Source organism: Theropithecus gelada, chromosome 3 (assembly GCF_003255815.1).
Source record: "Theropithecus gelada isolate Dixy chromosome 3, Tgel_1.0, whole genome shotgun sequence".
In the NCBI taxonomy this organism is placed as follows: Eukaryota; Metazoa; Chordata; class Mammalia; order Primates; family Cercopithecidae; genus Theropithecus; species Theropithecus gelada.
This window is the reverse complement of record NC_037670.1, coordinates 163,207,315-163,234,736: the sequence shown is the minus strand read 5'-3', so window position 1 is coordinate 163,234,736 and position 27,422 is coordinate 163,207,315. Positions and strand designations below refer to the sequence as shown.

Here is a 27,422-nt window from a genome sequence, read left to right as displayed (position 1 = left end):
ATACCACCCTGCCTGGCTCAGCTTTTTTTTTTTTTTTTTTTTTTGAGATGGGCTCTCACTGTGCTGCCCAGGCTGCTCTCAAACTCGTGGCCTCAAGTGATTGTATTTATTTTTTTCTAGGAACTAAATCTGTCCATAAGCCAAGAGCCAGGTTACTGTAGGCTCTCCTGAGTTCCAGGACTGTAAAATAATAGCTTGTCTTGCTCTTCGCACCGCACAAGCTCTTTAGACAGTTGCTGATCTCAGAGTGGTAGATTCTCCTTTGCGCCGCCAGTTGACTTAAACAGGGGGAAGGAGGGAGAGAGGGTTTTTCTAGTCTGCCTTCATGGATGATAGCTCTGAAAGTGACTGGTAACGGGAGCTCCTGAAGACGGCGTGGAGGCCTATTCCCTTGGCCCTTGGGATGCACGGGTGTTGGTTGTTTCCTCCAGCGGCTACTTAGGGTCCTTTACATGTTAGAAACATTGCCACCTCCATTCAAGCGATGGTCCTATAATGGCGTTATTTGCCCCCTTTCCACCTCTCTTTCATGAAATTTTACAGACCTAATACATAGAGACAAACAATTTGTTCTGACGGACTTCAGGTAATATGAACAGGGGTCCTGTCTATTAGCCTCTCCTACCACGTGGGTCCCTGCGGAATGTGGCCTGGGAACCTCTCCGCTAGAGGGCCGCCTGTGGCATGGCCCTGATGACACGCCCTGTGGGCAGCCAGTGTGTACACATCTCCTTCTGAGAGCGCTTGTGGCCACTCACCAGGCCCCCCACGTTCTGTTTCCTCTTCCAGCTTGCTGCTGTGAACCCAGGTCCCCCCATACTCCCACATCTCAGGTCATAGTGAAATAACTGTGTGTTTCTATTTAAAATCTTCATCTCGACATGTGTGTTTCTTATGGTAAATGTTACTGAAACATATAACATACAGAGACGTGCATGAATAACAAGGCACCAATCCATGAAGTATCACAATATGAACACGTTCGTGTCACCTGCACTCAAATCGAGAAACTGGTCATCCTTAGAACCTGAGAGTCCTGACTGGGCGCGGTGGCTCATGCCTGTAATCCCAGCACTCTGGGAGGCTGAGGCAGGTGGATGGCCTGAGGTCAGGAGTTCGAGACCAGCCTGGCCAACATGGTAAAACCCCGTCTCTACTAAAAATACAAAAATTAGCTACGCATGGTGGTGGGTGCCTTATAATCCCAGCTACTTGGGAGGCTGAAGCAAGAGAATTGCTTGAACCTGAGAGGTGGAGATGGCAGTGAGCTGAGATCGCGGCCATTGCATTCCAGCCTAGGCGACAAGAGCGAGACTCTATCTCAATAAAAAAAAAAAGTTCTTTGTGCCTCCTTCCTGTCACTCTTACCCCAAGAGCAAACATTGTGGTGACTTCCAGGACTATCAGTTCATTTTGCCTATTCTTGAACTTTGTTTAAATGAAATCATCCAGAATGTCTTCTTTGGGATCTGTCTTCTCTCATCCAACATTGCCGTGTCAGTAATTACAAATGATGATACTCTAAACATCCTTGTATATATCTTTTGGCACATGGGTTTTAATTTTTTTTTTATTTTATGTATGTATTTTTAGATAGGGTCTTGCTCTATTGCCCAGATTGGAGTGCAGTGGTGGAATCATAGCTGACTCATCTCCTGGGCTCAAGTAATCCTCCCACCTCAGCCTCCTGAGTAGCTGGGATTGCAGGCCCGCATCACCATGCCCAGCTATTTTTAAAATTTCTTTTGGTAGAGGTGAGATCTTGCTATATTGCCTAGGCTGATCTTGAACTCCTGAGATCAAGTGATCCTCCTGCCTTTGCTTCCCAAAGTGCTGGGATTGTAAGTGTGAGCCACTGTGCCCAGCCACATGTGTTTTTAGAAAGTTGCCAGTAGCTAATTTACAATGATTGCTGTATGTTTTATTTCATACGCCACCCAGCTTAAGCATTGTGAGATTTTAGTAAGAGAACTGCAAGTAAGTATCTGGAAGGAAGATAGTCACTTGGATTCACAAGTCTAATATCATACATTTTTCTTTTTTTTTTTTTTTTTTAGACGGGGGGGTTGGTTTTTCTTCTTCCCCGGGGTGGAGTGGCGTGGGCGCGGCGGCTCACTACAAGCTCCGCCTCCTGGGTTTACGCCATTCTCCTGCCTCAGCCTCCCGAGTAGCTGGGACTACAGGCGCCCGCCACCTCGCCCGGCTAGTTTTTTGTACGACGGGGTTTCACCGTGTTAGCCAGGATGGTCTCGATCTCCTGACCTTGTGATCCGCCCGTCTCGGCCTCCCAAAGTGCTGGGATTACAGGCGTGAGTCACCGCGCCCGGCCTAATATCATACTTCTACAACATTATTCATGTTCATTTTAACTAATTCAAGAATAATGAGCAGAAAATGGTAGAGTTTAGGGTTGGAAATGGAGAAGCCATAATATATTTCTCCTTTGATATTTTCTTCTATAAGTTGAAGGGGAGAGAAAATAGGATTTAGAGATGACAAATATAAAGTTAACTTGAGCCACATCCTTCCTCATGGGATAAAGAACCACAAGGTCTTGGGGAAAGGCCAGCATAGAAGCCGGCTCTCGGCACCTGGTACCCTGGACTCCTGTCTAGATGGATCTGAGCCCACTTCTGGGTCCTGCAGAGGCCCTGTTCCTCAGTCTCCTGAGGGCAAACCAGGCCACTGGCATGGACACCACGAGTCCCTGGGTGGCCAAGGGGCAGCTGTCTGTGGGGAAGGCAGGTGGAACTTAGACATTTTGGGTCAGGGTGTTTGTGTGCACATACAAGGCCCTCGTGATATAGGAAGAAGCCAAAGGTGAAAAAAAGAGGGCTCCCTGGTCCAGGGTCAGCTCCCACGCTGCTATGGCATGGCGTGAATTCTGAATTTCAACACGACCTTCCCAGTTTTTACAAAGATTTATTTTTTAAACTAGGAGACGAGAACCCCTAGACACACACACTTTCTTATTTTTTTGAGGCGGAGTCTTGCTTGGTCACCCAGGCTGGAATGCAGTGGTGCAAACACTGCTCACTTCAGTTCAACATCCCAGGCTCAAGAGATCCTCCTGTCCTAGCCTCCTATGTAGTTGGGACAGGTGAACCCTCAGCCAGGCTAAATTTTTTTTTTTTTTTTTTTTTTGAGAGATGGTATCTCACTTTGTTGCCCGGGCTGATCTTGAACTCCTAGGCTCAAGCATGGAACCTATTTTATTTAGGAATTTGTTGGCTTGATGTATAACTTTTACATATTTCAACATATGGTATGTGAACTACCGTCTTTACTCTTGTCCAGAGCCCTGCAAATGTTAAGTGCAGACCTGCTAAAGAAAGGAGGGCCCTGGCCGGGTGCAATGGCTCATGCCGGTAATCCTAGCACTTTGGGAGGCCGAGGCAGGTGGATCACCTGAGTTCAGGAGTTCGAGATCAGCCTGGCCAACATGGCAAAACCCCATCTCTATTAAAAATACAAAAATTAGCCGGGCATGGTGGCGGGTGCCTATAATCCCGGGTACTCAGGAGGTCTGAGGCTGGAGAATCTCTTGAACTCCGGAGATGGAGGTTGCAGTGAACCAAGATCACACCACTTCACTCCAGCCTGGGCAAAAGAGCAAAATTCCTTAAAAAAAAAAAAAAGAAAGAAAGAAAGAGAGGGAGAGAGAAAGAGAAAGAAAGAGTCCAGATACGGTGATGCCTACTTTATATTACTCCTCCCATGAAGAAGAAAGAAAGAAAGAGAGAGAGAGAGAAAGAGACAGAGAAAGAAAGAGAGAAAGAAAGAAAAAAAGAAAGTAAGTTCAGATACATTGATGCCTAATTACAATACCTCTCCCATGAAATCATTCTAGAAAAACTCTGGACATGGGACATTAAGCTTCATGGTGACTTGAAAGAAATATGCCATTCAAACTTAGGGGTAAAACCAGACCAAGTTGAATGGTGACTATGCCTAGATTTTTTTTCCATGAATTTTTTGTAAGCTATTTTTATAGTTAATTTCACAAGGCTACGTGGAAGGTACGACTGATGATTTATGACCTTGTGTATTTCTTTTAACAATGGAAAGGCACTTTCGTACTTGCATTGCTTTACTGTCGAGACTGCATAATTTGGCACATTCTGGAGCATTGTGGAGAAAAAGCACATGCACTGGAGTCAGGCGCTGGGTTTGAATCATGGCTCTGCCACTTACCCGCCTTGCCAGCTGTATGATCTTGGGCACATTTCTTTCTTTCTTTTTTTTTTTGAGACAGATACTCACTCTGTTCCCTAGGCTGGAGTGCAGTGGTGCAATCTTGACTCACTGCAACCTCCGCCTCCTGGCTTCAAGTGATTCTCCTTCCTCAGCCTCCTGAGTAGCTGGGATTACAGGCATGTGCTACCATGCCCAACTAATTTTTGTATTTTTATAGAGATGGGATCTCTCTATGTTGCCCAGGCTGGTCTTGAATTCTTGGCCTCAGGAGATCCTCTCACCTTGGCCTCCCACGGCACTGGGGTTATAGGCATGAGCCACTGTGCCTGGCCTTTAATTTTTTTTTTGTTTTTGAAATGGAGTCTCGCTCTGTTGCCCAGGTTGGAGTGCAGTGGCGTGATCTCGGCTCACTGCAGCCTCCACCTCCTGAGTTCTAGTGATTCTCCTGCCTCAGCCTCCTGGGTAGCTGGGATTACAGGCACGCACCACCATGCCCGGCTATTTTTTGTATTTTTGTAGAGATGGGGTTTCACTATGTTGGCCAGGCTGGTCTTGAACTCCCGACCTCAGGTGATCCACCCACCTCAGCCTCCCAAAGTGCTAGGATTATAGGCATGAGCCACTGTGCCTGGCCTAATTTTTGTATTTTCAGTAGAGATGGGGTTTCACCATGTTGGCCACGCTGGTCTTGGACTCCTGACCTCAAGTGATCCGCCCGCCTCAGCCTCCATAAGTGCTGAGATTACAGGTGTGAGCCACCGTGCCCAGCCGGGCACATTTCTATTTTTTTTTTTTTGAGACAGAGTCTCACTCTGTCGCCCAGGCTGGAGTGCAGTGACGCAATCTTGGCTCACTGCAAGCTCCGCTTCCCAGGCACATTTCTTAACCTTTCTGTGCTGCAGCTTACTTCTCTAGAAAATAGGGTGATAAAATAAAATGGTTGTTGTGAGGGCTTAGTGAGATAGTGTAATGTTTAGAACAATGTCTGGTACATACATAGTGTTTGAGGAGAGCCTTTATTTATATTTATATATGTTAGAATTTCAGGGTGAGTTGAGTGCATTCCTCATTTCCTTGCTTGTCCGCTGCAGGCATCCAGGATCCAAGAAGATGCCACCGAAAACATCGAAGGTGACAGCTCCAGCCCTTCCAGCGGTTCTGGCCAGAGGACTTCTGCCCACGGGGCTCAGGATGACCATGGGGAAGAGGTATCTGAGACGAGAGCCCCTGAGGAAGACTCCCCAGTTTATACAGATTCTAGAATGGACACAGGCAGTAGAGCTGGGCGGGTCTGGAGGGCCCCCCGGGGCAGTAGCCCTACCACTGCTGAGTCCTGGGAGGCTGTGAGGGTCTCAGGGAAGGGGACGTACTAGCTAGTCTAAGAGGATCAGAACAGCTATTTATCAACCAATCTGGGCGCATTTTAATATTTTAGTCCAAGTACTGCTGCATCTGTATGTGTCAGGTGACTATCAGCCTCAGATCTAGTAACATAGAAGGTCCTGCGTGTCACTGAGGCCTCCTTGGCTCAGCGCCACACCCCTATAATCTCTCTTTTTTGTTTGGTTTTGAGATAGAGTCTAACTCTGTTGCCCAGGCTGGAATGAGCCAGTTTCAGCTCACTGCAACCTCCGCCTCCCAGGCTCAAGTGATTCTCCTGCCTCAGCCTCCCTAATAGCTGGGATTACAGGCACCTGCCACTGCACCTGGTTAATTTTTGTATTTTTAGTAGAGATGGGGTTTCCCCATGTTGGCCAGGCTGATCTTGAACTCCTGACCTCAAGTGATCTGCCTGCCTCGGCCTCCCAAAGCGCTGGGATTACGGCGTGAGCCACTGTGCCTGGCCCCCTGTGATCTCTTTATAATGTTATCTGCCTCTCACGTGAATTCGTATATTGTTTTGTTCCCTCATCCCTCCCCGCTTCTGCTTGTGCAAGGACAGCCGCTGCCCCTCAGGAGCCCAGGCCACATCCTTCCAGATGAAGGCAGCTGTCTGTTCCATGTGTTGACTGAAGTCAGCCACATTTGTGAATCCCAGGCTGGAGGCTTTAACCAGAGCTCTGTTCTAATTTGGGAGTGGGGACTGGGGGGTTCCCATGAGGGCCACAGGTGCTATAAATGGCTCCATTTGTGGTATTAATTACTTATTTTAAAAAGTTTTCTCTAGATAGCCATGTGTGGTGGCTCATGCCTGTAATCCTAGCACTTTGGGAGGCCAAGGTGGGCAGATCACTTGAGGTTAGGAGTTCAAGACCAGCCTGGTCAAAATGGTGAAACCCTGTCTCTACTAAAAATACAGAAATTAGCCAGGCATGGTGGTGGGCACCTGTAATCCCAGCTACTGGGGAAGCTGAGGCAGGAGAATCACTTGAACCTGAGAGGCAGAGGTTGCAGTGAGCCGAGATCGTGCCACTGCACTCTAGCCTGGGCGACAGAGCAAGAGTCTGTCTGAAAAAATATACACATATATTTTGATTAATTAGAATTAATGAGAAATCTCGATCATGAAAATTCTTTCCAAGAAAATTCCAGGTACAGAGTGATCCACAGTAGTGGCTGTTGACATTACCGAGTCTGTCAGACCTGCTGGAATGTTTTAGAATCCAACCCATGCATCTTCTGACTCCTCAAGTCCTGGCCTGTCCAGGGCACCCTCCCTCATCTCTTCCCCTCCTACCTTTAATCTATATCCAGACAATTTCCACCTGCCACCTCCAACGTGAACAGGTTGCCCATGCTTGGGCAACTTCAGTCTCCATTCATGGACCTCTTTCCCCCAGGTCTAATCATGCATGGGTCTCCCGTCTCCAGGCAAATGTGTGCCTCCTCCTGTTTCTCTTTCAAGTTCCTTTCTTGCATCTCTCCACACCAGGGTTAGCCAAACTCAAGGTTAGGGGTGCAGTCTTTTTTTGGTATTTTTGTAGAGACGGGGTTTCACCCTGTTGGCCAGGCTGGCCTTTAACTCCTGACCTCAGGTGATCCGCCCATCTCGGCCTCCCAAAGTGCTGGGATTACAGGTGTGAGCCACCGTACCTGTCCACTTACAGCTTTTGTAGCAAAAGAATTCAGACCAGAAAGGCAGAGAGGACAGGGCAGTATCTGGGACAGTGAGTTCCAAATGAGGAGCTGTGTCCTTGGAGGCACATTGATGTGTGGCAAGATGTGCAGAGAATCGCCAGCCCAGGCCAGTCACCCAAGCGTCAGTGTCCAAAGTTTTACTGGAGTTTCCTTATGCAGGCAGGATTGATTAATTGATTGACTGATGATTGATTGATGGGTGCAGCTCCAGCAGTTGCTGCACTCAGTCCCCAGCTCTCTCCCACCTTTCAGATCAGTCCCAACTGTCTAAGCACGTGGTTGGTCTTTCTGGTGTGGCCAGACTGTCAAATATGAGGTGCCCAACCTGAGCCATTGCATTAGCACAAACGATCAGGTGTGGTCCCAGGGGCCCAGCTTGAGTAACAAAGACCCTTTCACGCGGGAAATGCCAGTGGTTTAGAGGTTACTTCCCAGGAGCCAAGACAAAGCCAGACCTGTTTGGTAAGGTTAATTATTATTATTATAATTACTATTTTGAGACAGGGTCTTGTTCTTTTGCTGAGGCTGGCATGCAGTGGCACAATCATGGCTCACAGCAGCCTTGACCTCCTGAGCCCAAGCGATCCTCCTGCCTCAGCCTCCCGAGTAGCTGGGACCACAGGTGCATGCCACAACACCTGGCTAATTTTTTACATTTTTAGTAGAGATTGGGTCTCACTTTGTTGCTCGGGTTGGTTCTGAACTCCTGGGCTCAAGCGATCCTCCTGCATCGGCCTCCCAAAGTGCTGGGATCACAGGCATGAGCCACCACACCTGGCCAAGATTAATTATTTCTTATGCAGTTCTTCTTTACTTTGACTCTCTCCACCTACTCACTCCATCTCTGCCCATCCCTGTCCCTTCAATTCCTCACAGCTGCTTCCATTGCTGAATTGAGGCTCTCATTTTTGTCTTGTCCCCATAAACTCTGACATCAGTGACTGCACCGGCATTTCTTCCTGGATGTCTCCCTCCTCAGACATCCTTGACTGCAGTGTGATTGCTCCAGCTTCTTCGATCTTTTCTTTTCCTCATCAGTTTCTTGTTTTGTAATCTTTTTTTTTTGAGACAGAGTCTTACTGTGTCACCCAGGCTGGTGTGCGGTGGCACGATCTCAGCTCACTGCAACCTCCGCCTCCCGGGTTCAAGCAATTCTGCCTCAGCCTCCCAAGTAGCTGGGACTGCAGGCATGCACCACCACGCCTATCTAATTTTTGTAGTTTTAGTAAAGGTTGGCCAGGCTGGTCTCAAACTCCTGACTTCAAGTGACCTACCTGCCTCGGCCTCCCAAAGTGCTGGGATTATAGGCATGAGCCACCGTGCCTGGCCTTGTTTTGTTATCTCTGAATGAAGATGTTTCCCAAGGCTAGGAGCTCCTCTTTCTTTCTTTCTTTCTTTTTTTTTTTTTTTTAAGACAAAGTCTCACTCTGTTGCCAGGCTGAAGTGCAGTGGTGCGATCTTGGCCCACTGCAACCTCCACCTCACAGGTTCAGGCGATTCTCCTGCCTCAGCCTCCTGAGTAGCTCAGACTACAGGCACGCATCACCGTGCCCAGCTAATTTTTTTATTTTCAGTAGAGACAGGGTTTCACTATGTTGGCCAGGATGGTCTCGATCTCTTGACCTTGTGATCCACCTTCCTTGGCCTCTGGAAGTGCTGGGATTACAGGCGTGATCTCCTCTTTCCTTGATCTTTCCCTTGTTGATTTCCTGTGTCCTCCTGCAGATGCAGTCTCAGGAGTCCATTTCCAGCCTGGACTTTGCTTCAGGGCCTCCATAGTTCCACCTGTGCTCCCATGTGTGGAGCATCTACTGATAAGGCCCTCTGCCCTCTGCAACTCAGCATGTGGAGAGCCAGCTGCCCACCTCCTGTCAATGCCATTCTTCCAGCTACTCAGGCTTAGGAGCCTCAGAGCCCCGGCTGCCCTGGCCCTGAGTGGGTAAGGGGCCTTCTCTGTGCTCCCATGATACTACTGCATGCCCTGGTCATTGCGCTTCTGAGAGTGTGGCATGGGAGCCCTTCTACATATTCTCCTGACTAGGCTGTGAGCAACTTGAGGGCATGTACAGCACCAGTCAAACTGTCCCCCATGGCCAGGCACAGTGGCTCACGTCTGTAATCCCAGCACTTTGGGAGACCGAGGCAGGCAGATTGCTTGAGGCCAGGAGTTCCAGACCAGCCTGGGCAACATGGTGAAACCCCGTCTCTAAAAAAAATACAAAAATTAGTCGGGTATGCACGCCTGTAGTCCCAGCTTCTCGGGAGGCTGAGATAGGAGGATCACCTGAGCCTGGGAGGGCAAGGCTACAGTGAGCTGTGATTGTGCTACTGCACTCCAGCCTGAGTGACAGAGCAAGACCCTGTCCCCCCTCAAAAAAATTATCTGTCACATCAGAGAGCATGAGGGGAGAATGAGTCATGGCTGTCTTCATTCTGTTATTTACTTCTTTCCTGTGTTACTGAGCTCATAACCAAATTGTCTTTTTTTTTTTTTTACTTTAAGGCTGCCCCTTCTCTAAACCATGATGCTACCAGAATAACCTGCCTCTATGGCTCCTCACTGAATCTAGGTTGTTTCTTCAACTTTACCCATAGCTTGCCTTTCTAGAAACTTCCACACAGGAGCACTGTCTTCTATTCCTCACCTAAACAAGCTCCCAGTTCCAGCCAAATTGTTTTCTTTCCAACTTGACTTGGTGATATTCCCAGCTACGTGTTTTTCCCCAACCAGGGATCCTTTTCCTCCTCAGAAACAATTTCTTCTCCTTCAAGTCACATCCCTACCCATTACCTTCCTGGCACAGCACAAATCTCATCTCCCCTTACCACCCAGTTGTCGTCTTTGAGCTTTTTTTTTCAGCTATTGCTGGGGAACATTAATACATGCATAACATACGACTTTGTGCTGATAATTCTTTCTCTAAGTCTACTACTATTTCTTTTCCCCTAGTTAGACTGAAAGTGTCTGAACAGCAAAGCCCATGTCTTATTCATCTTCGCATCATTTGTAACAACTTTTGTGTAGAAAGTTCTCAATGAAGTGAAATAAACAATTCTGTCTTCCAGTTCAACTTTGGAGACATCTTTGTCCACCAAGCCATCCACACCATCGAGTACTGCCTGGGCTGCATTTCAAACACAGCCTCCTACCTGCGGCTCTGGGCCCTCAGCCTGGCTCATGCACGTGAGTGAGCAGCCCGAGGGAGAGGGGCGCGGTCAGCTCTCCCCAACACCCTGGGAAACAGGTGCAATGTATTTGGAGGTCAAGGTGTCTTCTCCGAGTTATTTGTGGATGTTTGCCGAAAGAATGGCTCTTCTTTCCCTGGCACGTGTGCCTTTTCTGTGGGTCTGGCTGCACGTTGCTGGGTTGGTCACCCTCTGTATTAATAGTCTCCTACTGCTGCTGTAACAAACTGTCACAAATGCTCGTGGCTTAAAACAACACAAATTTGGCCAGGCATGGTGGTTCACACCTGTAATCCCAGAACCTTGGGAGGCAGAGTTTGGGCAAATTGCTTGAGCCCAGGAGTTCAAGATCAGCCTGGCCAACATGGTGAAACCTGCCTCTACTGAAAATACAAAAATTAGCTGGGCATGGTGGTGGGCGCCTGTAACTCCAGCTACTTGGGAGACTGAAGCAGGAGAATTGCTCGAATCCGGAAGGAGGAGGTTGCAGTGAGCCGAGATCGCATCACTGCACCCACCCTGGGCTACAGAGTGAGACTCCATCTCAAAAACCAACCAACCAACCAAACAAACAAAAACCAACCCAACAACACAATTTGGTATCTTGAGGTTTTTGAAGCCGGAGTCCTAAAATCAAGGCATGGGCAGCTGTGCTCCTGCTGCAGGCTGCAGGCAGAATTAGTTTCCTGGCCTTTCCAGCTTCTTGAGACTGCCTGCATTCCGTGGCTTGCGGCTCCTCTTTGCATCACTTCAACCTCTGCTTCCAGCATCAAATCTCCTTTTTCTCTGTGACTCTCCTGCCTTCCTCTTACGAAGACTCTAGTGATGACACTGGGCATATCCAGATAATCCGGGATAACGCCCCTCTCTCAGGATTCTTAACTTAATCTTATCTTATCCGCAAAGCCACTGTTGCTATGTAATACAGTATGTTGACAGGTTATTAGGATTAGGATGTGGACATCTTACGGGTGGGGGAACATGTTTTTTCAGGCTACCATGCCCTCCTGCAAGGTGCTGACCTTTCAGTGAAGGCCTGACTTGATTAGGAGCGTTGCTGGGAGTCAGTTTGCTGCCCACTGAGCTGACCCTCAGGAAGTGCTCACCACCCTTGTGAATTCACAGCAGTCAGGGTCAGTCAGGCCCAGAAATACAATTCTTTCTTTCTTTCTTTCTTTCTTTCTTTCTTTCTTTCTTTCTTTCTTTCTTTCTTTCTTTCTTTCTTTCTTTCATCTATCTATCTATCTATCTAAAAGAGACAAGGTCTCATTATGTTGCCCGGGCTGATCTCACACTCCTGGCCTCAAGGGATGCTTTTGCCTCCGCCTCCCAAAGTGCTGGGATTTCAGGCATTGGAAATACAATTTTGATAAAGATCCGAGCCCTGGGGTTGCCTAACATCAGGAATCCTGACTCACCAACTCACTTCGTAAGCCCCATCTTGATCTCTGGGTCCTTCTCCAGTCTTGTTTCTTGTCAGTTTTCCTTAGTGCCCCACCAGCGCTCCAGACCCACCCATTTCATACGCAGTGGCCCTGAGGAGCACTTTTTTTTTTTTTTTTTTTTTTTTTTTCTGAGCCAGCATCTCCCTCTGTTGCCCAGGCTGGAGTGCAGTGGCGCTATCATGGCCTCGAACTCCCAGGCTCATGTCATTCTACCGCCTCAGCTTCCCAAGTAGCTGGGACCACAGGTGCATGCCACCATGCCTGGGCCAATTTTTGTATTTTTTTTTTTTTGGTAGAGACGGGGTTTTGCCTTGTTGCCTAGGCTGGCCTCAAACTCTTGGGCTCAAGCAATTCTCCTGCCTTCGCCTCCCAAGTAACTGGGACTATAGGCACACACTGCTACACTTAGCTAATTTTTTTTTTTTTGGTAGAGACAGGGTTTTGCTATGTTGCCCAGGCTTGTCTTGAACTCCTGGGCTCAAACAATCCTCCTGCCTTGGCCTCCCAAAGTGCTGGGATTGCAGGTGTGAGCCGCTGTGCCTGGCCTGAAGAACTATCTCCTGAAGATGCAGTACTCCCAGGGCCCCTCTGGGTGTTTGCCCCTGCAGCCCCCTTGCCTGAAATAGTCCCTTCTTTAACTCTCTCCCCACCTGATACCTAATTCCTTCTTCATAACTCAGCTGGAAATCTTCCTTCCTAGTCCCCCAGTCTGGAAGATGCCTGCCTGGGATTCTGGGGCATGCTGTTAACCTAGCTTCAATTGTAATTGTCTTGATGAGCCTGTCTCCCTACTGGACTATGAGCTCCTTGGAAGCAAAGACCCTGACTTTTATCTTAGCATTCCTGGCATTTGGCATAATGCCTAGAACAGAGAAGCCAGGCCGAGGTGTGTGCTGAATGGATAGAAGCGACAGCAGTAAAGTGTGTGATTATTCATTTCCAGTAGAAACTCCAGTGCTCAGCATTTGTGCGATCTTCACAGCTCAGCTGTGCTTGTTTCCTCACACAAACTCACATACACACGCTTTCACACGTGCACGAACGCTTAGATGCATACACTCAGCCCTGCGAGTACCTGCAGCACAGACACCCACAAGCATGTCTTTTTTTTTTTTTTGAGATGGAGTCTCTCCCTGTCACCAGGCTGGAGTGCAGTGGTGCGATCTCGGCTCACTGCAACCTCCGCCTCCCAGGTTCAAGCAGTTCTTCTGCCTCAGCCTCCCGAGTTGCTGGGACTACAGGTGCACGCCACCACGCCCAGCTAATTTTTTTTTTTTTTTTTTTTTTTAATTTTTGTATTTTCAGTAGAGACGGGGTTTCACCATGTTGGCCAGGATGGTCTTGATCTCTTGACCTCGTGATCTGCCTGCCTCGGCCTTCCGAAGTGCTGGGATTACAGGCGTGAGCCACCACACCCGGCCGCATGTCTTTACTCCTGTGTACTCTTGTGCATTCATGTGAAGTGGTTATCCCAGGACTGTCACCCACTTGTTTACCTTAGAGTGGATCTCAGCACTTCGTGCAGTCAGTGGTGCTAATGTTGGTCTTCAGCTCCAACCCCAGCAGCAGCTGGAGGACTTGAGTCATAATAGGGCTGAGTCTAGATAAGATAGGAGGAGGAGTTTTGGTATTCTTGGTCCCTGGGCCAGAGTTTGGCCCTATGTGTCTGGCCAGCCCATGCACACACTGAGGGGGTCATTTGATTCCTGAAAACCCATATGGTTCATGGCTGCCTGGCCTGGTTCACCCACTGGGTCATTCTAGAAGTCCCTGCTAGACGTGGCTTCCATGCCATACTAACACAGTTGCTTAAAGAGGTAATGTGGAAGAATGGGGAAAAAATTAAAACACTGACTTAAATTCTGGTCCCTTTTCTACCACTTTTGGCTGAGTCACTTACACAAGAAATTTAACCTTTGTGTGCCGGGGCTTTCATCAGTGGTTCTAGTAGTTAGCCTCCTGTACTGGTCAGGCTAGGCTAAACTCTGTTGCAATAACAACTTACCCTCTAAATCTCAGGTCACTGGGCCAGAGTTTGGCACTATGTGTTGGGGTGTCCTCTGGCCAGAAGTCCTCCTGTCTTATTTAGACTCATCCCTGGTATGACCCAAGTCCTTCAAACTGCTGCTGAGGTTGGAGCTGAAGACCAACATTAGCACCACTGATGACTTGAAGCGCTAAGATCCACTTTAAGGAACAAAGTGGGGTCAGGGGCGGTGGCTCACGCCTGTAATCCCAGCCCTTTGGGAGGCCAAGGCAGGTGGATCACCTGATGTCAGGAGTTCGAGACCAGCCTGGCCAACATGGTGAAACCCCCTCTCTACTAAAAATACAAAATTAGCTGAGTGTGGTGGCACACGCCTGTCATCCCAGCTACTTGGGAGGCAGGAGAATCACTTGAACCTGGGAGCTGGAGGTTGCAGTGAGCTGAGATCGCACCACTGCACTCCAGCCTGGGTGACACGGCAAGACTCTGTCTCAAAAAAGAAAAGAAAAAAAAAAAAGGAACAAAGTGAGTGACAGTCCTGGGATAGCCACTTCACACAAATGCACACCAGTGCACAGGAGTGAAGACGTGCTCGTGGGTGTCTGCGCTGCGGGTACGCGCAGGGCTGAGTGTGTGCATCTAAGCATTCGTGTGCATGTGAAAGTCTGCGTATGTGAGTTTATGTAAGGAAACGAACATAGCCTGAGCTGTGAAGATCACACGAATGCTAAGCACTCAAGTGTGGGTCTAACCACACGGGGGTGAAGCTGTTCCCATTGATGAGAGACTCTGCACCACTGTAGCAGGCAGAAAACCAGAACTTGTGAGTCAGCAAGCAAACAGGGACCCTCTTCCTTGCATTCTATGTCTCTGCTTTTGTCATGTTCTGATAGCCACTTGCAAGTGACAGGCCTCTATCTCTCTGGGCCACATCGTGGTGACCTTTTAGCGGGGGTCTTCAAGCCTCAAGCCAAGGATGTAATGATGGTATTTCCCTGCCAGGCGCATTTCCCAGGCTATTGGGCATGATAACTAGGGGAGAAGCAGTCGCACGTGCTCCGTGCCCAGGGACACCTAGACGTGGGCCCTTACTCGCATAGCTTGGACAGTGAGAGCCCTTGTAGGGCGGTTAGCTGGAGGCAGGAGCTCAGCGACGAGTCTGGGTTTTTTCCGATACCCATCCATGACCTCCCTCCTCTTGGATTTCACTCGCCTCAGGGCCTTTTAAAACATTCCCCACTGTCAGCCTTTGAGAGACTCCATGGGCATGCAAGAAGTGTATAGAAAAGACCTGTGGAGCTGGGGGTGTGGGAACAGCTGAGAAGGTAAGGGGTAGGGAAGTGAGGGACGGGTGGTGGTGTCATAGGAACAGGCCAGAGAGGGCTGTGTGGCGTTTGTCCCTGAACTTCTCGGAGCTTTAGTTTCCTTATCTGTAAGACGGGCATCATAAAACCTAATTTATAGGGTTGATACGGGCCTTACTGAGATAATATGTGAAACCACTTTGAATTCCTCTGACTTGACTCTTTATTTGGAGTCTGTGGCTGAACTTCAGGCTGTCTGTTAATCCCCTGAAACTACATATAAGATGTCGTTGGGCGTCTCTGTGTGCATTTTTCTGGAGAAAGGATTCATGACTTTCTTCAGATTTCAGAGGGGACCCGTGACCGCTGAAGAGTGAAAAGAGCCACTTTCCAGAGTGAGGCTGAATTCACCTCATGCCCTCAGTACCTGGCATGTGCCCTTGTACATTGCAGTGACTGAATAAATATTAGCTAAACATTTTTTGAAATATGGTTAGGATCTTAGTCTTTTTAAAAACACTTTTACTGTGAAAAATTCGCATGTTTACAAAAATGCATAAAATATATATATAGCCTAGTGGATTTTTGTGAAGCAAACACTCATGTAACCACATCCTGGTCAAAGAAGAGGCCGTGGCCACGTGCGGTGGTTCACACCTGTAATCCCAGCACTTGGGAGGCCGAGGCAGGTGGATCATGAGGTCAAGAGATCGAGACCATCCTAGTCAACGTGGTGAAACCCCGTGTCTACTAAATAAAGAAAAATTAGCTGGGCGTAGTGGTGCATGCCTGTAGTCCCAGCTACTTGGGAGGCTGAAGCAGGAGAATTGCCTGAACCTGGGAGGCGGAAGTTGCAGTGAGCTGAGGTCACACCACTGCATTCCAGCCTGGGCAACAGAGCAAGACTCCATCTCAAAAGAAAAGAAAAAAAGAAAAAGAAAGACGGAGCCAAGGTGGAAGGATTGCTTCAGGCCAGAAATTGGAGGCCAGCCTGGGCAATGTAGCGAGACCCTGTCTGTACAAAAATTAAAATGAAAAAAAATATACAAGTGTGGTCCTGTGGTTTCAGCTACTTGGGAGTCTGGGGCAGGAGGATTTCTTTTTCTCCCTGTGTCCTCACACGGTGTTGACCACACTCCTGACTTTTATAATAGCAAATTTTGTGCTTTTTAACATGGTTTTATCCCTTAGCAATTTAGTGTAGTTTTGCATCTGTTTGAATTTATGTGAATAGAATCATGTCTTAGCTCAGGCTGCCATAATAAAACGCCCTGGGCTGGGCAACTTAGCAGCAGACAGTTATTTTCTCACAGTTCTGGAGGCTGCAAGCCCCAGATCAGGGAGCAAGAAAAGTGGGGTTCTGGTGATGACCCTCTTCCTGGCTTGCAGATGGCGGCCTTCTGCCTGTGTCCTCACATGGTGGAGAGAGGGGAAAAGAGACAGAGAGAGGGGGGGAAAGCTGCCTGGTGTCTCTTCTTGTAAGGGCACTAATACCAACATGAGAGCCCCACCCTCATGAGCTCACCTAACCCAAATCACCTCCCAAAAGCTCCATGTCCAAATACCATCACTTTGGGGGTTAGGCCTTCAACATATAAATTTTGGAGAGACACAGACATACGATCTCTAACAAATTGTATTGTTTTGCTTTTTTGCATGTAAATTGTATTACCAGGATTTGTTTATTTTGCCACCAATAGCTATAGTTTGCTTACTTTCCTTGGTGAATAATATGCCTCCACGTATTTGTCTGATTTCCTCTTGATGGAAATTCCACCCTTGGGAACAAAGCTTCTGGAAACAATCTCGTGCAACGCCCTAGGGTACACGTGCCAAACTTCTCCACCTTGGAGTAGAGTTGTTGAATCATAGGATGTACAGATTTAGGATTATAATGTACAAATAATCTGCATGTATAGCCTCATGTGGTGGCTCATGCCTGTAATCCCAGCATTTTGGGAGGCTGAGATGGGAAGATCACTTGAGCCCAGGACTTCAAGGCCAGCCTGCCCAACATAGAAAGACCCCTTCTCTATTAAAAAAAAATTAACAGGGCCGGCTGTGGTGGCTCACACCTGTAATCCCAGAACTTTGGGAGGCCGAGGCGGGCAGATCACCTGAAGTCAGGAGTTTGAGACCAACCTGGTCAACATGGTGAAACCCTGTCTCTACTAAAAATATAAAAATTAGCCGGGCGTGGTGGTGGGCGCCTATAATCCCAGCTACTCAGGAGGCTGAGGCAGGAGAATTGCTTGAACCTGGGAGGTGGAGGTTGCAGTGAGCCAAGATCATGCCATTGCTCTCTAGCCTGGGCGTCAAAAGTGAAATTCTGTCTCAAAAAAAAAAAAAAAAAAAAAAAAAATTAACAGAGAGTGACAGTACACTCCTCTGGCCCCAGCTACTTAGGAGGCTGAGGTGGGAGGATCACTGGAGCCCATGAGGTCAAGGCTGCAATGAGCCAGAATTGCGCTACTGCATTCCAGCCTGGGTGACACAGTGAGAACCAGCCTCAAAAAAATAAAAATAAAAAAATAATAATAATCTGAGCTGGACATGGTGGCTTATGCCTGATTTCCCAGCACTTTGGGAGGCTGAGACAGGAGGATTGCTTGAGGCCAGGAGTTGGAGACCATCCTAGGCAACATAGTGAGACCCTGTCTCTATTTAAAAATATATACATATTAATATTTTTGATTAAAAAGATGAAAAAAATACAACAAATAACAATCTCCATTTACAAGATAATCCCAGTGGTATCTCATACCTTGCAGAACTGTCTGAAGTGCTCTGGACTATGGTGATGAACAACGGCCTTCAGATGCGAGGCTGGGGAGGAATCGTTGGGGTTTTTATTATTTTTGCCGTATTTGCTGTCCTGACAGTAGCCATCCTTCTGATCATGGAGGGCCTCTCTGCTTTCCTGCATGCCCTGCGACTGCACTGGTAAGTATGGTTGTGCCGTGGAAGCTTGATGTGGTGTTGGGAAAGGGAGTGGGCTGTGGGGCCAGCTAACTGGGTTCAAATCTTGACCTGTGTGTGACTTTAGCAGCTTACATACCTCTTTGGAACCTTAGTTTAGTCATCTGTTGGTATAATATTAAACGATGTAATATATGTACATATATATACACACTCATTCATACTCACTCAGACACGCCTATCTACACTAACTGTTCTCATTTACTCCTCCCCTTTTAGGTGGTCAGTGTTCATTTGTTATTACAATTGGCTTTAACCCAAGTGACACTTCCAAGTATTGGCAAGGTGGCATCTGAGATAGGCTCAGAGAAGACATGCTTAGAAAATCTGGAATGTTTGGCGTTTTTTTTTTTTGTTTGTTTGTTTGTTTGTTTGTTTTTGAGACAGACTCTCACTCTGTTGCCCAGTGCAGTGGCGCAGTTGTGGCTCACTGTAACCTCCACCTCCCGGGTTCAAGCGATTCTCCTGTCTCAGCCTCCCTAGTAGCTGGGATTACAGGTGTCTGCCACTACGGCCAGCTAAGTTTTGTATTTGTAGCAGAGATGGGGTTTCCCCATGTTTGCTGGGCTGGTCTCAAACTCTTGGCCTCAAGTGATTCACCCACCTCAGCCTTCCGAAGTCCTGGGATTACAGTCACGTACCATCACGCCCAGCTAATTTTTGTATTTTTAGTAGAGATGGGGGTTCCCTATGTTGGCCAGGCTAGTCTCAAACTCCCGGCCTCAAGTAATTCACCTGCCTCAGCCTCCCAAAGTGCTGGGATTACAGGCATGAGCCACCGCGCCCAGTGAATCTGGGATGTTTGGCTTTTGTTGCTGAGTGCAGGAGTTATACCAACAAGGTATGAAAGTCTCAAAAGTGCAAAGAGAAGGAGGGCACCACCAGGAGGGAGACGCTCACAGGGAGCCCTGGACACACACAGATGTATCCATCGACAACCAGCTGTCATTAGGTTGATGAATATGGAAACGTGTTCGGGCCTCTGGTTGCCTTCCAAGTTATATTTCAACCAGTAATTCTGAGTGTGCAGAGCAAGCCCTTCAGCTGCAGAGACTGTACACGGCTTGCCCTGCTGTTTTCTTTCTCCCTCTATGGCCACTATTCATAAAGAAGCCTTTACACTTCATGTACTGAGTGAGGAGAGCCACCGCATCCCCTGCCTCCGTGATGACGTCATTCCCCTCCGTGTCACTGAGGAGATGAACCAAACTCCATAACTTAATAAAACAGAAATGAGGCCGGGCGCGGTGGCTCACGCCTGTAATCCCAGCACTTTGGGAGGTCAAGGCGGGCGGATCACCTGAGGTCGGGAGTTCGAGACCAGCCTGACCAACGTGGAGAAACCCCTCTCTACTAAAAATACAAAATTAGCTGGGGCGGTGGCGCATGCCTGTCATCCCAGCTACTCGGGAGGCTGAGGCAGGAGAATCCCTTGAACCCGGGAGGCAGAGCTTGCAGTGAGCAGAGATCGAGCCACTGCACTGCAGCCTGGGCAACAGAGCGAGACTCCGTCTCAAAATAAATAAATAAATAAAACAAAACATAAATGATCCTGCATGATCATTTACAAAAATGTAGGTCAAGGGTCTTTGCGTTCTACAGTATGCGAGTCCCACATTTTAGGATTGGATGGAAATGGAAGACGACACGAGAGAGCACTGCACAGTGAGGGCATCTTGGCTTGTGATGGGGGTGGGGAAGCTCCTTCTGTGAGGGAAGAGTTGTTGTGCTGTGGCCATGAGCCCACAAGCAGAGTGGCCTAGAGGAAGTGAGGGGGAGGGGAAGGGGAAGGTGGTAAGAGACAGGTGAGAGAAGGGCTTAAAAAATCCTCAGATTCATGGCCTGGGTGCAGTGGCTCACACCTGTAATCCCCGCACTTTGGGAGGCTGAGGTGGGTGGATCACCTGAGGTCAGGGGTTCAAGACGAGCCTGGCCAACGTGGCAAAACCTGGTCTTTACTAAAAATACAAAAATTAACTGGGCGTGGTGGTGGGCATCTGTAAGCCCAGCTACTCAGGAGGCTGAGGTAGAAGAATCGCTTGAACCTGGGAGGCAGAGGTTGCAATGAGCTGAGATCGCACCACTGCACTCCAGCCTGGACCACGAGAGCGAAACTCCGTCTCAAAAAAAAAAAAAAAAAAATATATATATATACACACACACACACACACACATATATATAAATTAGCTAGGCATGGTGGTATGTGCCTGTAGCCCTAGCTACTCAGGAGGCTGAGGCAGGAGAATCTCTTGAACCTGAGAGGCAGAGGTTGCAGTGAGTCAAGATCGTGACACTGCACCCCAGCCTGGGCAATGCAGTGAGACTCTGTCTCAAAAAAAAAAAAAAAAGGAATCCTCAGGATTCTCATGGTAGCCATCAGCCTGGGGGCCTGCCGTGGCCAACCCTTCTGACTTTGTGCTTGATTTTACAAATGCTCTGCTGCCTCCTCCCTCCACCTTCCAGCCTCTAACTGATGTGTTTCAATCTCCCTTTTCTTACCCCACGCCCTCCCCACAACAACAGGGTTGAGTTCCAGAACAAGTTCTATGTCGGCGATGGTTACAAGTTTTCTCCATTCTCCTTTAAACACATCCTGGATGGCACAGCCGAGGAGTAGGCTGAGGGCTGCACCTCCCGCAGCGGTCTCCCTGCCAATGAAAGAAGTTCAGTCTGTCTTTGGTATCAGCCCCTGCAAGGCGTTCAATGGGAAGGTTGTTCTTGGCTCACCTGAAGCATGAAGCTGTGTATTATTTGGATATCAGCCTGTGGATTTGACACGACTTAACCATGTCAGAGAAGAAGGACTTTGGCAAGTGATTTTTGTCTTCGTGTGGGGTATTAATTCTCAAATAATAAAATAATTGAGAAATGAGGGGAGAATGCTAAACAGATGTCTTCTTGCAATATTTTAAATATTGTATTTGAGAAAATAAACATCTGAGTCATTCACTTTTTCCTTAAGATGTCTTTATTCGGCCAGATGCAGTGGCTCATGCCTCTAATCTTAGCACTTTGGGAGGCCAAGGCGGGTGGATCACCCAAGGTCAGGAGTTCAAGACCAGCCTGGCCAACATGGTGAAACCCCGTCTCTACTAAAAATACAGAAATTTGCTGGGCGTGGTGGCAGGTGCCTGTAATCCCAGCTACTCGGGAGGCTGAGGCAGGAGAATCACTTGGACCCTGAGGGGCGGAGGTTGCAGTGAGCCGAGATCATGCCACTGCACTTCAGCCTGGGAGACAGAGTGAGACTCCATCTCAAAAAAATAAGCAGTGAGCAGAGATTGCACCACTTCACTCCAGCCTGGGCGAAAGAGCGACACTCCATCTCAAAAAAAAAAAAAAAAAAAAAGATGTTTTTATTCAAAATTATTCCATACCAGACTGGGCACGGTGACTCATGCCTATAATCCCAGCACTTTGGGAGGCTGAGGGGGGTGGATTACCTGAGGTTGGGAATCTGAGACCAGCCTGATCAATATGTTGAAACCCTGTCTCTACTAAAAATACAAAAATTAGCTGGGCATGGTGGGGGGCGCCTATAGTCCCAGCTGCTTGGGAGGCTGACGCAGGAGAATCACTTGAACCCAGGAGGTGGAGGTTGCAGTGAGCCAAGATCGAGCCACCTCACTCTAGCCTGGGTGACAGAGCAAGACTCCATCTCGAAAAAAAAAATTATTTCATACCATTTACTACTGACTTATAGGCCAAAGCTGAACAACAGAGCTACACAAACTAATCCCAGAGAAGGATTATGCATATTCTATTTCCTCATTTCCTCCTTCCTCAAACACCTTTTTCCCTTGTCTAGGGCTAAGCATTACAAGCTTAGGAACTTTCTCATGAATTTTCACTGAGGAAGAAGAGATAATGTTCTCGTTTGGAGGGAGGGCTGCCCCCGGTGTGGCCCTCTGGATTGCTAAATCCTGTGAAAAGAAGTGTGGCAACAGGACATCATCAGGGACTTTGTTTACTGTCAATGCATGTTATGCTGGAGTAACTGGAGAAAGAGATTTGGAGGCTTTGACGAGTTCAGAAAATGGAGTGCTGGGAGGGAAACCACCAAGTGGTCTGGCCTGGTACTCCCTGGCTCTGTGGGCGCCAAAGTCATGCGTCATTTCTTAAGTGCCTGCACTAGCAGACTCCTAAGAGTCCGATAAGATAGATATATGATATACAAGATAAGATATATATATATGTTTGCATATATATATAGAGAGAGAGGTAAGGTCTCACTCTTGCCCAGGCTGGAGTGCAGTGGTGTGATCACAGCTCACTGCAGCCTCAACTTCCCTAGCTCAAATGTTCCTCCCACCTCAGCCTCCTGAGTAGCTGGGACTACAGGGGTGTACCACCATGCCCAGCTAATCGTTTTTAGTTTTTTGTAGAGTTGCATGGGTAGGGGGCGTCTCACTACTATGTTGCTCAGGCTGGTCTTGAATTCCTGGGCTCAAGCTATCCTCCCGCCTCAGCCTGTCAAAGTGCTGGGGTTACAGGCATGAGCCCCCAGCCCCACTGACTGTTTTGTCTGAATGGACTTTATCCATGTAGATTATTATCTTTTTGGTAACTATACTGATAGAATTAAGTATCATTGTCATTGTCTTTTTTATTTTTTTAGTGCCTTTGCAATTTACAAAGTACTTAATAGTATCTTATTTAATTTTTTTTTTTTTTTTTGAGACAGGACCTCACTCTGTCTCAGGGACATGCTGGAATTTAGTGGTGCAATCTCACCTCACTGCAACCTCCAGCCTCCCAGGTTCAAGCAATTCTCCAGCCTCAGCCTCCTGAGTAGCTGGGATTACAGACAACTGCCACCACCCATGGCTAATTTTTGTACTTTTAGTAGAGACGTGGTTTCACCATGTTGGCCAGGCTGGTGTCTTAAAATCCTGGCCTCAAGTGATCCACCCGCCTCAGCCTCCCAAAGTGCTGGGATTACAGGTGTGAGCCACCGCACCTGGCCAGTTCTAAATTTTCATTGTTAGTAAAGTTCTAAAAGAGCTGATTAAATTCAAAATTATGCTTTGGATGAGACCCTGGTTTTTTTGTTGTTATTGTTTGTTTGTTTATTTTGAGACAGAGTCTTGCTCTGTCGACCCAGGCTGGAGTGCAGTGGCGCTAGATCGGCTCACTGCAAGCTCCGCCTCCCGGGTTCATGCCATTCTCCTGCCTCAGCCTCCCGAGTACTACAGGCGCCCGCGACAATGCCTGGCTAATTTTTTATATTTTTAGTAGAGATGGGGTTTCACCGTGTTAGCCAGGATGGTCTCAATCTCCTGACCTTGCAATCCGCCTGCCTCGGCCTCCCAAAGTGCTGGGATTACAGGCATGAGCCACTGCACCTGGCCGAGACCCTGTTTTTTAAGTGCCCACGTGCCCTGTGTGTGGTAAAACTGACTGGTGCTCATGGAAGCGGCATTGCTCAAACGTAAAAGGAAGCTTCTATGTCACCTTCCATGTCAGTGTCATGACTTTTCCAGCACAGTGGAAGGCACATATTAGATGCTCAATAAATGTTCACTTAATGAGGCTGAGCAAAAGAATGATGGCTAAGGTCAGAAGATGTACATGTTTGAGTCCCAACTTTGATGCTTTATCATGAGTGCCCTCAGGAAAGAAATGGAGTTGTTCCCCTCATTGCCAAATGGAAATAATGATCTCCACCTCTCTGGACTGTAGAAAAGGTGGTTATAAAGCCCTGGGTATGGAGGAGATACTGTCAGCGATGGCTAAACTGGGAGAATAGACTAAGACAGCATGCAAATGGTGGGATAAGAAATCCACCAATCCCATGCGCCCATGGCCACTGGATGATTTTCAGGTTCTCAGCTCACTACTGTCTATCTCAACAACTATCTGAAAAGAACACTGTGCTTAAGTGGATCACCAGCCTTTTGACCCTGAATTCTATTTTGTTTATTTTTATATACCACTCTGTAGTTTTAAAGTAGAATTAGGCCAGGCATGGTGGCTCACGCCTGTGATCCCAGCACTTTGCGAGGCCGAGGTGGGTGAATCGCTTGAGGCCAGGATTTTGGGAACAGCCTGGCCAACATTGTGAAACCCCATCTCTACTAAAAGTATGAAAATTAGCTGGGCATGGTGGTGCACGCCTGTAATCCCAGCTACTCAGGAAGCTGAGGCAGGAGAATCACTTGAACCCAGGAGGCAGAGGTTGCAGTGAGCCGAGGTCATACCACTGCACTTCAGCTTGGGAGACAGAGCGAGACTCCATCTCAAAAATAAATAAATAAATAAAAATAAATAATGTTTTTAAAGTAAAAAATTAGAATTACCTAAAAGACATTGCACCTTTCAAGTGTATGACAGTGTAACAATATTTAACAGTTGTTTTATTAAGTGAATGCCTGAAAGTATTCAACATTAAATTCAATTCACAGTAATGTTTGCAAATCCGTTATTATCAATTCTTAAATATTTCAAATCAAGCAACTTGAAGTTCAGAAACCTTGCTCTCAAATAACTCTTCTACAGTGACACAAAGACTGAAGGAGCCTACAAGTTGAGTCCCAGTCTCTTTTTTTTTTTTTTTTTGAGACGGAGTCTTGCTCCGTCTCCCAGGCTGGGGTGCAGTGGCCGAATCTCAGCTCACTGCAAGCTCCGCCTCCCAGGTTTACGCCATTCTCTTGCCTCAGCCTCCCAAGTAGCTGGGACTACAGGCGCCTGCCATCTTGCCCGGCTAGTTTTTTGTATTTTTTAGTAGAGACGGGGTTTCACCGTGTTAGCCAGGATGGTCTCGATCTCCTGACCTCGCGATCCGCCCGTCTAGGCCTCCCCAAAGTGCTGGGATTACAGGCTTGAGCCACCGCGCCCGGCCTTTTGAGTCCCAGTCTCTAACCAACATGACTGTATCCTCACTGGTGAACTCGTGTGAGGAAGCTCCAAGGTTAAGAGGTGCAGGCCCCTCTCAGATCCTGCCAGATGCATCTGTGTGACCCATTGCAAGGGCAGTAATCACCATCAAAATCTTCACTTGCAATGGGTGCACACAGGATGAATGCAAACACCTAGTAAAGAAACTCGAATGGGCTATCCTGATAGGCTTTGCACTCATCCTTTACTCCTTTTTTATCTTTTTTTTTTTTTTAGACAGAGTCTCATTCTCTCTCCCAGGCTGGAGTGCAGTGGCATGATGTTGGCCCACTGCAATCTCCGCCTCCCAGGCTCAAGCAATTCTCCTGCCTCATTCTCCCGAGTAGCTGGGACTACAGGCATGGACCACCGCTACCAGCTAATTTTTGTATTTTTAGTAAGATGGGATTTTGCCATGTTGGCCAGGCTGGTCTCGAACTCCTGACCTCAAGTGATTCACCTGCCTTGGCCTCCCAAAGTGCTTGGATTACAGGTGTGAGCCACCACTCCCAGCCCATCCTTTACTTCTTCTTTTTTTTTTTTTTTTTTTGACACAGAGTCTCACTCTGTTGCCCAGGCTGGAGTGCAATGGTGTGATCTCGGCTCACTTTAACCTCTGCCTCACAGGTTCAAGTGATTCGCCTGCCTCAGCCTCCCGAGTAGCTGGGATTACAGGCGCATGCCACCACACCTGGCTAATTTTGTATTTTTAGTAGAGACGGGGTTTCACCATGTTGGCCAGGCTGGTCTTGAACTCCTGACCTCAAGTGATCCGCCCACCTCAGCCTCCCCAAGTGCTGGTCTTACAGGCATGAGCCACCGCACCTGGCCCTTAAATCATGCTGTGGGCCCTCAGCTGGGACTCTTCAACTGCAGCTTCTTGGTCAATTTCCTTCTCGGTTTGATGGCATACACACAGGGATTTGCCTCTCCGTTTGAAAGCCATGTTCTTGCTTTCTGGAATGTCAGATAACTTGATTTCAATTTTCGACATGGCCAACTCATCAGCAGAAGCACTGATGCTGGAAACAAACTGGGAGATGACATTCTTGGCAGCACATGTGACACCCACAGCAGGTGTTGCAGTTGCCAAATAGAACCCTTTCCTAGCCTTGCCATCCTCTTTCGAAGACTTTGCCCCATCAAAAATCTCAATGCAATGGTAATCAGGGAAGTCGGGCACATTGATGTCTGTATGGAAATAACGAACAGAAGCAGGGACATTGAGGCCCACAGAGTTGACCCAAGACTGGCTCACAGCCTGGCCACTCAGTGACTCCTGGCATAGCAAAGGGTGCTCCATGTACAGTACAGGCGGCTCCACGGTGGCGGGCACCATGGCCTATACCAGCGGCTACAATGCCTGCTACCCTGCAGGATGTGGCCGACAGGATGGGCATGAACCTGCCCCTTAAGTCTAAACAATGGCTGTGAGCAAATTTTTGCAAGGGCAAAGCTTCCCTCTGCCCCTTGCCTAGGTGTTCTCTTTCAGAAATTCCTCCAGCTGTCCTGAGAACAACAGTAATTTCCTCCAAAGTTCGGCAGCCTCTTTCTGTCTTAACAAGAAATGTAATTTCCCCTTTAAAAGGGGATCAGGTGCACACTGCTGAGAAGAGGGTGTGCCCTAGGTGTCATTCACTTGCCCAGAATGCAAAGTTGGCCCTTAAAGATTCCTGATCTGAGACCCGACCTGAAAGGAGAGGATAAGATCAGGGAGCCAGGCGTCTTGGGAACACAAGTCTGGACACCCCTGAGAAGCCATCAGTGCTCCAACTTCCGTCTAAGACTTGGCCACGGTGAGGGGAGCAAAAGAGCCTGAAATTGGAAGGCTGTCCAAGGAATATACAGAGGTGAGAAACTTATGGGCAACATTGATCTGGACTTATTTTTTCCTGCTGCTGTAGAGAGTGGGGGTGGGGCATTGACTGTTAGTTTGTGGCTGAAGGCAAATGGAGTATGAAAATTTCATCTGATATTGCAAAACAAATTACATCACACACCACACACAAAACTCAGGTTAAAAAAGATCTACTGTGGCCCAATTATTTCTGATTAAAAAAAAATCAGTATAACAAAAAACAGTAGAATAAAATGTCAACCAGTCCTTTAGAATTAATTTTAACGGCCGGGCGCGGTGGCTCACGCCTGTAATCCCAGCACTTTGGGAGGCCGAGGCGGGCGGATCACAAGGTCAGGAGATCGAGACCATCCTGGCTAACACAGTGAAACGCCGTCTCTACTAAAAATATAAAAAATTAGCTGAGGCAGGAGAATGGCGTGAACCCGGGAGGCGGAGCTTGCAGTGAGCTGAGATCCGGCCACTGCACTCCAGCCTGGGTGACAGAGCGAGACTCCGTCTCAAAAAAAAA

General features: G+C 47.9%; 1 protein-coding gene and 1 pseudogene across 1 annotated transcript in view; one reads left to right on the top strand and one right to left on the bottom strand.

Annotated features, from left to right (window-relative positions):
• Positions 1-21,126, top strand: part of ATP6V0A4 (ATPase H+ transporting V0 subunit a4) — a 67,786-nt gene extending 46,660 nt beyond the window's left edge. The window contains exons 18-21 of the mRNA XM_025379797.1: positions 5,289-5,405; positions 10,342-10,459; positions 17,969-18,140; positions 20,701-21,126. Of these exons, the coding sequence (XP_025235582.1) occupies positions 5,289-5,405; positions 10,342-10,459; positions 17,969-18,140; positions 20,701-20,794 (501 nt within the window). The 3' untranslated portion in view covers positions 20,795-21,126. The remainder of the gene's footprint in view (positions 1-5,288; positions 5,406-10,341; positions 10,460-17,968; positions 18,141-20,700) is intronic.
• An 800-nt stretch (positions 21,127-21,926) lies between these two features.
• LOC112621694 lies at positions 21,927-26,487 on the bottom strand (annotated as a pseudogene).
• Positions 26,488-27,422: the final 935 nt, after the last annotated feature.